Raw genomic sequence first — 11809 nt, 5'->3', positions numbered from 1 at the left:
TCGTCTTAGCCCAGTCCTTCGTTCCACACGTCCATTCTTGATGATTGGTAAACAACAAGTACAATGCTAGAGAATGCTAAAATATGGTAAAAAAAAAAAAGGAAAGAAGGAAATCAGTGGTGAACCAGATAAACAACTCGCAAATTTTGATGGCTGCAACCTTGGTAATCTGGGACCTACTAACTTTGGAGGTGTGTCTCCATCTCACTTAGCTACCGTCTTCTCCTCTTGCTTTGGCTACCTCAGTGTAGCGGACTCTACCATTGTTACAATTCAGTCATGGACTCATTTTCAGGACTTCATTTGATGTTCAGAAATTCAGATCGAAGGATATTCAGTTATTGGTTGGTGCTCTTAGCTAACTGATTCTAGCAGCCTTGGTATTATTTTATAATGAGATATTGAGCATTTCTAATTATTTTATTTGTAATTAGAGTCATTTTTTTGAGATCAACCAATCTTATTGATTCTCTAGCTAAGCAAGGGTTTCCCTCCAATCCCTCATTGTAACAAAAACCCTTCCTAGTGGCTATTGTTTGTTCTTGTTGGTCTTTGAGTTTTTTTAATAAAATTCTCCTTTCTTAAAATAAATGAAAAAAAGAACCTACGACAGGTCAATTGGGTTGCAGAATTCCAACCCCCAACCCGAACATACAACACAAAAAGAAAGTCAATCTAGATGAGTTGTCGGTTGATTCGAGTAGTTGCATAACTAAGATAGAAACATCATATTAGAATGTTGGAAGTTGGGTTCAAGCTCACATACCAAGAAGGCCTACATATCCAAGAGAGGTGGAAGATGGGCTCAAAGCTCGCAGACCCACACAATGATGGCATGATGGTAAATAAAGAGTCATCTCATAAAGATGACATTGGTGTAATTAATTTAAGTTTTTTGGGGTATTATTATAATATTATAATCTTATTCATTTATAAATTGAGCCCTAGGGGGGAGGGTTAGGACATCTAACTCCATAACCTCTCTTCTTCCTATTTTCTCCCAATATGCCGTCTCTCCTCTTCTCCATGAACTAAATCCATGGAGTCCTAAAAATCAACATGACATCAAAGCATTGATTTTCAGGACTCACAGCTATGGTTTTTAGGATTGCAGAAACCCATTTATTTTCTTTCTCATATTGATGGTTCTTTTTGTTATAGTTGTTGGAACTTCCTTTTTTTTTTTTTTTTTGTTGCTCGTTTTCTCCTGCTGCCCAACATTACATGGTGCTGTTTTTTTCTTCTCGTTGGAGAGATGGAATTCTTCAAACAACCTGCATGACTTCCCCAAGCGGCTTGGAATTGATTTACCAGTTTCTTGGGCCATGATTCTGCACTAGCTTTTGCAAGGCATCGTCTTCTTCGGGGTTCAAATAAGGTGCACTGTGCTAGTGGATGCACCATTGTTTGAGCAAAATGAAAATATTTTTGTTGATGTAAGTATTCTCAAAGAACTAGAGAAGAGCATAATCATCCTCAACTTTAGGATACTCGATCGACATCCAGAATGAGATGCGCCTGCACTGAAAAGACTTCAACTGCATTAACGATTGCCAACGACGAGTTTACATACGATGGCCTCTGATTTTGACACTAAACTCGTACATAGAGAGTTTAGTGAAAATTTTGTCGGTCTGATACAAAGGAGAATCTTCAACTGGGTTTCCATCCTTGAGAAAAACAGACGAGGCTGCTGAAAGATGGAATGAATCTACTGGGGCATCTGGCACGAAGAAGAGATTTTCAACGGTGAATGTGTCTTTGGATCCGTAGTTGATGAGGTTATTATCGGAAGGGACGAATGTTAAGTTAGTACACTGATCGACCTTTGCGGTAAGGTTGTCGTAGAGGCGGAACCCCCACTAGGTCCATGATATATTGATTGTTGTTTTATTAAGGCCAGTCTGGGAATTTTACTTTTATATCGCGGTTACCTTGGTTTCCTCTTTATATTTGAGGCGCCGCTATTAGGGTTCGATTATCCAAGGAGCATCATTAGTTGTGGCCGAGAGAAGTTAGAGACAAACACTTGTAAGTGTGTGTGATTTCTTTTGTAAAATATTTCATCTTTATAGTAGATTACTACAATGGCGGAAGACAGGATATAGTCTCACCTTGAGGCGACCCTTAATAAATCTTGTTGTGTTTTTCGTGCTTATTTTCCTTTATTCCATGATTATTATGATTGATCTTGTTGGTTTGGAATTAGTGATTGAGAGCAATGGCTGGCGGAGAAGGATCGACACTTGGAATCAACAAGTTTGATGGTATGGATTTTGATTTTTGGAGAATGCAAATCGAAGATTATCTGTACAGTAAAAAGTTGCATGCACCACTTCTGGATATGAAACCAAAAGGTATGAAAGATGATGAGTGGAATTTCCTTGATAGACATGTGTTAGGAGTAGTCCAGTTAACACTATCGAAGAACGTGGCTCACAACGTGGCATTGTAAAAAACCACAGTGGGGATGATGAAGATTCTGTCTGACATTTATGTGAAGCCTTCTGCAAATAATAAGGTACATCTCATGAAAAAACTCTTCAATTTAAAGATGACAGAAAAAACATCAGTGACATCACATTTGAATGAGTTTAGCACGATTGTCAATCAATTGACCTCTGTTCAAATTAAATTTGATGATGACGTTCGTGCTTTAATTCTTTTGGCATCTCTGCTAAATTGTTGGGAGCCTATGAGGGTTGCGATCAATAACTCTGTAGGCAATGTGAAGTTGATCTTTAAAGATGTTTGGGACACCATTCTCGCCGAGGAAGTTCGTAGAAAAGACTCCAGAGAATTGTCAACTTCTAATTTTGCCCTAAATGTCGATACTAGGGGTAGGAACTTCTAAGGGAATTCTAACAAGTGCAATGGTAGAGGGATGTCAAGGAATGCTAGAAGCAAGTCCAAATTTGGAAGGAATATGGAATGTTGGAATTGTGGCAAGTTTGGTCACATAAAGAAGAGTTGCAGCACACCGATGAAAGATGAAAAGAAAAATGATGTTGCAAATGCGGTGATTGAAGAGGTACAAGATGTTTTACTCTTGTCAGTTGATAGATCTATTGACTCTTGGGTGTTAGATTCAGGAGTTTCTTTTCATACCACTGCACATTGTGATATAATATTAAATTATATTGTTGGAGATCATGAGAAGGTATATTTTGTTGATGGAGAACCTTTAGATATTGTCGGTACTGGTAATGTCAGTTTGAGGATGTCAAATAGGATAAAGTGGAAAATTCACAAGGTGAGACATGTACCAAAACTTATGTGTAATCCGACCTCAGTAGGGCAACTTGATGATGAATGTCACAATGTGACTTTTAATGGTGCTGGTTGGAAAGTCACCAAGGGAGCTATGGTTGTTGAATTAGGAGTTAAAGTTGGAACTTTTTACATTACTTCCAGTTGTTGATGTTGTTACTGATTCTGACTTAAGGCAATAGGTTTGGTCACATGAGTGAGAAGGGAATGAAAGTGCTTCAGTCCAAAAGAAAGTTACCAGGGTTGAAAACTGTAAACAACAGTTTGTGTAAAGGCTGTATTTTCATCAAGCAAAAAAGGGTTAGCTTTACTATATGGCTAGAAAGGAGCAAAAGACAACAAAATTTGAGTTGGTTCACACTGATGTGTGGGGCCTTCAGTTGTGACCTCCCTTGGTGGTTCAAACGACTATGTGACATTTATTTATGATGCAAGCAGAAAGGTATGGGTTTATTTCCAGAAAAAGAAATCTGATGTTTTTGATACCTTTAAGAGATGGAGAACAATGGTTGAGAATGAGACAAATTTGAAGGTGAAGTGCTTGCAATCAGATAATGGGAGATAATACATAGATGATGATTTCAAGCGGTACCATGCTGATAATGGAATCAAGATGAAAAAGACCATTCTTGGAAAACCCCAACAAAATGGTGTGATTGAGAGGATGAATAGAACTTTGAACAAGCGTGCTAGGAGCTTGCGATTACATACGGGATTCCCGAAGATGTTCTGGTTTCAGGTTATTAGAGTCGTTAGCTTATTTGATCAACTGTTATGGTCCTGGGTTATGTACCTATGTCTTCCGCTCCTAACAGGCCAGTCTTTTGGGTAGTATTGGCTAGGTGCTTAACATTTGGTATCAGAGCTAGCGCTAAGTCGCGGGTTCGATTCCCGTGTGCTGCAAGCGGCGTGTGGAGGTGTGTAGCCTTGGGCGGAGGGGGCGACTAGAGTGTGTTCCCGCACCATGGGCCATCGCTATAAGCGGAAGGGGCGACCTGAGTGTGTTCCCGCACCTTAGGGCCGTCGCCAGAGTGGGTCGTCTCCAGTGTAGGCCGTTGTGGGCGTCGGCCTCGCGACGGTGGGTGTGATGTGATGGTCCTGGGTTATGTACCTATGTCTTCCGCTCCTAACAGGCCGGTCTTTTGGGTAGTATTGGCTAGGTGCTTAACATCAACAAAGGTCCCTCAACATCATTGTATTGTAAAATACCAGAAGAGGTCTAAACCTTTATTTCTTGAAAATTTTTTGTTGTGATTCTTATATTCATATTGATTCTGGTGTTAAGTAAACTTGGTGTTAAATCTAAGATATGTTTCTTTATTGGCTATGGTGGTAGCGAGTTTGGTTATCGCATCTGGGAAGACCAAAGTCGTAAGGTTATTAAGAGTAAGGACATGATCTTCAATGAAGGTGCCCTGTATAAAGACACGTTGAGAAAAGAGATATTCACATTAGAAAAGGTCAAGCATTTAAAGTAGCAAAGGTCAAGGTCAATCATAAAGGTTTCGAGCAAAGGTCAGAGGTCAAGTAGTATAAAGGAGCAAAGGTCAAGCAACATAAAGGTTTTGAGCAACAATAGAAAACTTCAATTTACGATACCAAGAATTTACATAAAAAATTATATGTTAAAAGAAAGATATGTGAGTTTCTTTTATAATTCATTAAATCGTTTCTCAGTCTGATCTTTCTAGATAGAGATATTCACATTAGAACCTGATTACTTTTTCTCCATCTAAAAATGCCTCATTTATTTGGAAGTATGAAGAGATGAATTGTGTGCCTCATTTTATTTCAAGTGGGAAAATTTCTATCTTTTTATTTACACCCATTTCCCCCTCCCCCTTTTTCATCTTTTTTTTTTTGTTACGTGTATGTCTCAAGAGATTGTGACACATGGTAATGTCAATACATAAATAAATAATTTTTATCTGATAAAATTAATCTAAAAAATTAATAAAATTTTTGCACCAAAAATTATTTTATATTTAGCTTATGTAATTTTATTTTATTTGTTAACATTAAAGTTATTTACCATATTTATATTATTACACTGTTTTATATTTTTATATTTACACATTAATGGGCATGGCCTTTTCTTCCATTTTTTTTATTTTTTTTTGTGAGAGTTTCTTAAGCACTCATTATTTTAATAATGACAGAAGATAACAATGTCCCTACACAATATCTCAGAAAAGTAAAACCTAAGAATTTATGTAAACACTTAAACATTTAATATTATATACTTCAAAATATTAATTTACTTAGTATATATTTAGTATATATAATAACTTAGTATTCTTATAGAAAAATAAAATAAAAAATAATTTATAGATGATGGTTAAAGGATGAGGAATAAAACCACACACATGTAATAGTTTGCGGGGCCTTCATCCGGTTTCACTACTGATCCGAGATGGGTCCGATAAAGACGTCATCGTCCTCATCTTCCTTGAGGAGGAGACGGCGAAAACTGAGATGGGTCTTGCGAGATTGAAGAGAACCCAGTAGAACCAAGAGAAAGAAAAATGGAAATACTCATCAGATACCCAAAGGCCTCTCGTTGGATTTCTTGCGCCTCTCGTCGTCGCCGAGCATGGACCGATGCCCTTTCGCTGAGGCAGGACCTCCATCCGATTTCTCAATTGATCAATAAAGTTGTCAACCTCCTCGCTGGAGAAGCTCCCCTCCGCGGTCCAACAAAATTCATGAGCTCGTCTGGTGAGATTGGAGAAGAACATTGTTGCGTTTGAAAAGCACTCGAGCGATAGAGCTGCTGATGCCAAGATACACTATTATGAATCAAGAAAGCATCTACTTACATTTATAATCACATGACGGAAAAAACTAATTGTTACTAATGTTTTTATTTATTATAGTAGATGTTTGTCGGAGGGGTCCAGGTCTGTTGCGTGGGAGGATATGAGGATGGGTTAACGCCGGATGTGCCAACAAACAGAGCAGAGCCGTCGGACGTGAACAGAGACGCGAAGGAGAGATTCTTCCCCATATGCAATGAAGAACGAAACAAAAAGTGCCAAAACAAAAAAATACAAACGGGAGAAAAGCCGGAAAGATACTGTTACAACGAAGATACAAATACGGACAGAATAAACCGAGAATAACTAACCACGAAATATAAAATATAAGAGAGAAAGTAAATATGAGCAAAAAATCAATAAATCACACAAAGGGAACGATCTTAGTGGTTTGGCGACAATTTACTCCACGGAAGGAAACGAGAATCCACTAAAAATTAGAAAGGGGTGAAGCTTTGCGGCTTCAAGCATACAAAATCGAGGTCCGATTTCTCCCTCGACTAACCCCTTTTCTCTATGTAGAGAATCCCCAAAACCCTCGTTGTCTCGTCCTCACCTCATAAAAACCCCAAATCAGAGCTCCCGATTTAACTTCTTAATCGGGTCCCGACGTGGATCCGAATCGGGTCGGGTCGGGTAATCGGATTCCAAACACCCCGATTAACAAATCTCCACCTTGGCTTGAATTCGATTACTCCTCTCTGAAAAACTGAACTTGCCTATCGCCATCTCCACCTTGCCCCTTAGGGCATCCTCCTCAGGTATTGCGAACACCAAACGAAAGTCCAAATCGTGCTTGAACTTGAGTGTAGAACCTGAACGTTTGAATTGAGCAGCATCACTACCTGTGATAGCTTCGCGGTAGTTAGAGGGTTCTGGAAATCGAACGATCTCTGCCACAGCTAATGCATAAGTGACCATGTCGGCGTAGCCGTACTCATCACCCTCAAACTCCACCTGCTCACTGATATGCCCTAACCGAATATTCCACAGATGAGTCGTGTCAATATCTGAATCTGAAGATAAGGAACTTGTTGCAGTACCTATGACTGTACTGCCCCGAAGCACATAAAAGGTTACCAACCTTTTTCCCTTTCATCACAACCAGTGTACCCATATAGACCTCCAAAAAACTCCACCTTCAGCTGTATATCTGCAGCCAAGGGAAACAAGAGAACCTAGATAAAAAACAAAAAACTGGTACATGCTGTACTTCTTACAAAATTCTCACTATACCGCCATACATCTTGATCTGAGCCGTTCCAATCCCAAACAGCTTTACAGAGCAAAAATCCCCATCAAAACTGTACCACCATCTACCGACTGATATGTCGCAGAAAAAATCCTTGATAGGACACATGTGGTAGGAGCGGCCCGAATCAAGTATCCACTCATCCTGTGAGTGTGCAACACTCAACTGTGAGAACATATTCTGAACCATCAGAATGATCTTCAGTAACCCCAGCAACCTCTTCCTTTTCTTCTATTTTCTCCTTCTCTTTGAGTTTTGAACAATCTTTTGCAAAATGAACTGGTTGATGACAATAATAGCACTTGCCCCATTTCTCCTTTGACTTCGGCCTAGAACGGCCACTGCCTCTAGAATCCTTCTCCTTTGTTCGCCCTCGAACAAACAGACCATCTGCTTGCTCCTCGCTCCCACTGGTAGACACCTTCTTCCTCAACTCGTTAGAGTATAAAGATGTCTTGACATCTTCCATAGAGATAGTATCGTGCCCATGGAGTGTAGTTGTAACGAAGTGCTCATAGGATGGGGGTAAAGAGCACAACACAATCAGTGCTTGATCCTCATCTTCAATGGTAACATATATATTTCTCAAATCCATAACAATCTTATTGAACTCGTTAAGACGTTCTTTGAGAGATGTACCTTTATTTATCTGAAAAGTGTAAAAGGCGTTGCTTCAAATACAACCTGTTCGTGAGAGATTTAGTCATATAAATACTCTTCAACTTCTGCCACAAACCAGCTGTCATCTCATCTGCAACTTCCCGCAAAACCTCATCGGGCAAACACAAGTGAATGGAACTGATAGCTTTGACGTCAAGATCCTCCTTGGCTTCTTTTGACATCGTAGCTGGAAACTTATCCTTTCCATTCAATGCTCTGTAGAATCCTTGTTGTACTAACAAGGCACGCATTTTCATGCACCACAAACTGAAACTCATTTGCCCATCAAATTTCTCTACTGTATACTTCGCAGTCATAATTACCAAAATACCCTCGATCACGAAAAATGCTTAGATGCTTAAATCTTCTCTCTGACCTCTCTGATAAACAAAAACTCTCTCTCGACACTTTCAGAATCCAACACCGAACAGTGCCCAAAAAAAAAAAAAAAAATTCCCCTCGGCATTGACAGAAACCACCAGCCAGTGCCAAATTTTTTTTTTCCCCCTCGGCACTGACAGACACCACCAACCAGTGCCAAAAAAAAAAAAAAATTCTTCCCCCTTGGCACTTCCAGAAAACTAACAAACATAAGCTCGGGATAGAGAGCTTCCCATCAGCGGAAACAGAGAGGGACTAATGGAAATCCGGCGCCGTCGCCGGAAAACCTCGCTCTGATACTAATTGTTATAACGAGGACACAAATCCGAACATAATAAACCGAGAATAACTAACTACGAAATATATAATCTAAGAGAGAAAATAAATATGAGCAGAAAATAAGTAAATCAACTCAAACAATACAAAGGGAACGATCTTACGTGGTTAGGTGACAGTCTATTCCACGGGAGGAAACGATAATCCACTAAAAATCAGAAAGGGGTGAAGATTTGCGGCTTCAAGCATACAAAATCGAGGTCCGATTTCTCCCTTGACGAACCCCTCTTTCTCTGCGTAGAGAATCCCGAAAACCCTTGTCGTCTCAACCTCGCCTCAGAAAAACCCCAAATCAGAGCTCCCGATTTAACTTCTTAATTGCGTCCCTAGGCGGATCCGAACCGGGTCGGGTAATCGGATTCAAGACACCCTAGAAACAGAACCTGAAAATACAGAAACGGAAGAAAAGGATTAGGTGAAGTGGGCAAATTTTCTTGGACGCCCCCAATGCCTTGTAAGAGCTCAACACCTCGATCTTCCCATTCCTGCTCCAAGAACTTTTTTACCAGAGTGGTTCTAGCCTTCTAGGAGAAAGAAGAGAAAGAGCGAGATCGGAGTCTGATCGTCTTCTTGCATCCTTTCGTGAGGCCTTGAAGAACTCAACAGTCAACACCTCACCCCAACCACTCTAGAACTGCTTTTTGCCCTAAGAGTTATAACCCTTGTAGGATACGGAAGGCGCAAGAGATTGAACTTGGTCTGTTTCGCCTAAAAATAGCTCTTACCATCTGAAAGGAGAAAAGGAAAAAAAAAATGAAGAACTAACAAAATTAAAACATAGAAGAAACAAGGAGGAGAAGAAGGGAAAGAAACTGAGCGTTTGCATGGTTTCAGGAAAAAAGAGAAAGAAGGGAAGAAAGAAGAGGTTGGGTTAAATCCTTGATCGCTTTCTGGGTACTCGGAAACGAACGGTAAAATGAAACAGAGTAAGGAGAAAACAGAAAAGAAAAAGAAGAAAAGAGAACCGAAACAACCACATATGTAAAACCTCTGCAATTAACCAAGAAGGAAAAATGAAAAAAATGAAAACGTAAAGAAAGAGAGAAAGAAAGAAGAAGCAAAAAAACAGATCAAGGAGGGCGAATCGGGTTACCTCTTTGGTCGATTGCATTCTGGTTGTTCGAATCTCCATGAAAAAACCGGCCGAGTTAGCGAAGATGAAGAGACAGAAATCACGCCGCTTATCCCATCATGCAGCGCCGTTGGGAAGAACTCGATGAGTCGCACCGTTTCTCGCTTCTCCCTCGAACTGAAGGCGAGAAGCATCGAGTTCGCCTTCTGTTGAAGACGTCTTTCTTCCCTGCTATCGTTTTCAGAAGAAACGAAGAAACAGAAACAGTCCTCGCGTGAGATCTCTGTCGTAGGATCATTGGTTTTGATTTCCGCCATCCGGTCACCCACGGGTCCACTTACCCTGGTCGTGGACCAATTCCGACGCACTCGTCTGATCAGTTGGCAGCGTACTTTGCCGAACCAATGGGTCCAACCAAGCTATGCCGACGTTTGCCCAGGAGCATTATGCCTCAAGATTATTGGACAGAAAGAAAGAAGGGAAACGAAAGGAGGGAAGAAAGAAAGACAGCCTTCTTCTTTCTGATTTTTTTTATAAAAATATTTAACTCGTCCCATCTTTCTGAAAACGAAAGAAGGGAAGAAAGAAAGGCCGCCTTCATCTTTCTGAAATGAAGGAGCATCTTGGTCTTTCTTTCCTTCTTTCGTTTTCAGAAGAAACGAAGGAGCATCGTGGTCTTACATAAATCCAAATAGATTGAGTATTTGCAAGTGGGCGCGTTGAAATCTGGGAGGAAAGAATTAAGCGCATGCCCAAGCATATAAATATCTGCCCCATTCTCTTCGGTTTCCTTCATCCGGAGACTGCAGCGAGACTGAGATGGCAGAGAGTGGGAAAGGAAAGCGTTGCCGCAAGCGAGAGGTCGTTACAGACGAAGAAGCTGACTTACTGGCGTTTCTTGAGAAGAAGAGGCTGAAGCTAGAAGAGGAAGAGCGGCAGCCGAAGAGGAGAGCCGAACCGGAGTTGCTGGAAGCACTTGCTAAGCTGTACAGAGATTTCACTGAGCCCGTATGGCTGGATCAGAAGAGGATGACCAAGACGGACGTTCATCCCCATCACCAGAGGTTCTTTATCCCTTGCTCCGTTGTCCAAAAGCTGAAGCCTCACCTGAAGTGTTGGGAGAGAGGTGAGATCGAACCCCACGATGGTCCGGGCATTTACGTCTTCGTGATGGATCCCTTAGGGTGGCGAAGGGAGCTGAAGTTGAAGCGGTGGCCGAGTCTGCAGCAGTGGGCTCTCGTTCAAGGCTGGCAGGTGCTCGTTGACGTCAACGAGCTACGGGAAGGAGACCATATTGTCATCTGGGCGTACCGCCATGGTCCAAACAACCAGCTCGGCCTCATCCTTCAACGAATCCCTCTGTAGCTTTTCAACGAGAAGGACGACGAACATCATGATTCAAGAAGACAGTGCGTGCGTAATTTTCTTTCCCAGTCACTGTAATTTCGTCAGGTCTGTTGTAAGTATCAATTTATACGAGTTATGAGTCATAAAAAATTCATTATTTCTATTTCTGGTTGTAATTCTTTCTGTAGAGGAACAAAAGACAGTCTTAACTCGCTTATGTGGTCTTCATTACCATTTTCTTCAATTATCTTTTGGATTACCTTCTCTCAGAAGTGTGCGAAACAGTGCAAGAACTCACTTATGTGGTCTTCATTACTATTTTCGTCAATATTCTTATTCATAGTGTGCTAATCGTACTCAATCCGTTACTTCAACTTGCCTATTTTTGTCCTGTTCATTTCAGAGTTGTTGGTGGACTTAGTGCATATGATCTTTATGGGGACAAAATTTTTCTTTCCAGTTTCTTGAGACCCTGTTCTCTCTGGATTTTTTCTGTATCTTTCAGTAGCTCTCGAATTGTAATTGAGAACAGAATTGGCTTTTTATTCTTTTGAAAGTAATATCTTGTAATCTTTTAACTGCTAAAAAGTTGTTGAACAGTAGCAGCAATTAGTTTGCAACTTAAGTAATTGCTGCTACTGTTCATAAAATTCATAAACAGACAAACTTGCCTGT

The 11809-nt window shown here is 40.5% G+C and overlaps 1 protein-coding gene across 1 annotated transcript; it reads left to right on the top strand.

Moving 5' to 3' along the window:
- The first annotated feature begins 10606 nt into the window (after nt 1-10606).
- LOC137945562 (B3 domain-containing protein At1g32030-like) lies at nt 10607-11152 on the top strand. The gene has a single exon (XM_068791499.1). The coding sequence runs from the start codon at nt 10607-10609 to the stop codon at nt 11150-11152; it is 546 nt and encodes a 181-aa protein (XP_068647600.1).
- The last annotated feature ends 657 nt before the right edge of the window (nt 11153-11809 follow it).

The sequence above is a fragment of the Aristolochia californica genome, unplaced genomic scaffold (assembly GCF_029961685.1).
Source record: "Aristolochia californica isolate CCGP_79_NKW_82.1479 unplaced genomic scaffold, dmAriCali1.0.hap1 SCAF_1, whole genome shotgun sequence".
Taxonomy (NCBI): domain Eukaryota; kingdom Viridiplantae; phylum Streptophyta; class Magnoliopsida; order Piperales; family Aristolochiaceae; genus Aristolochia; species Aristolochia californica.
Note: the sequence above shows the minus strand (reverse complement) of the source record. Positions and strands in the feature narration are given on the sequence as shown.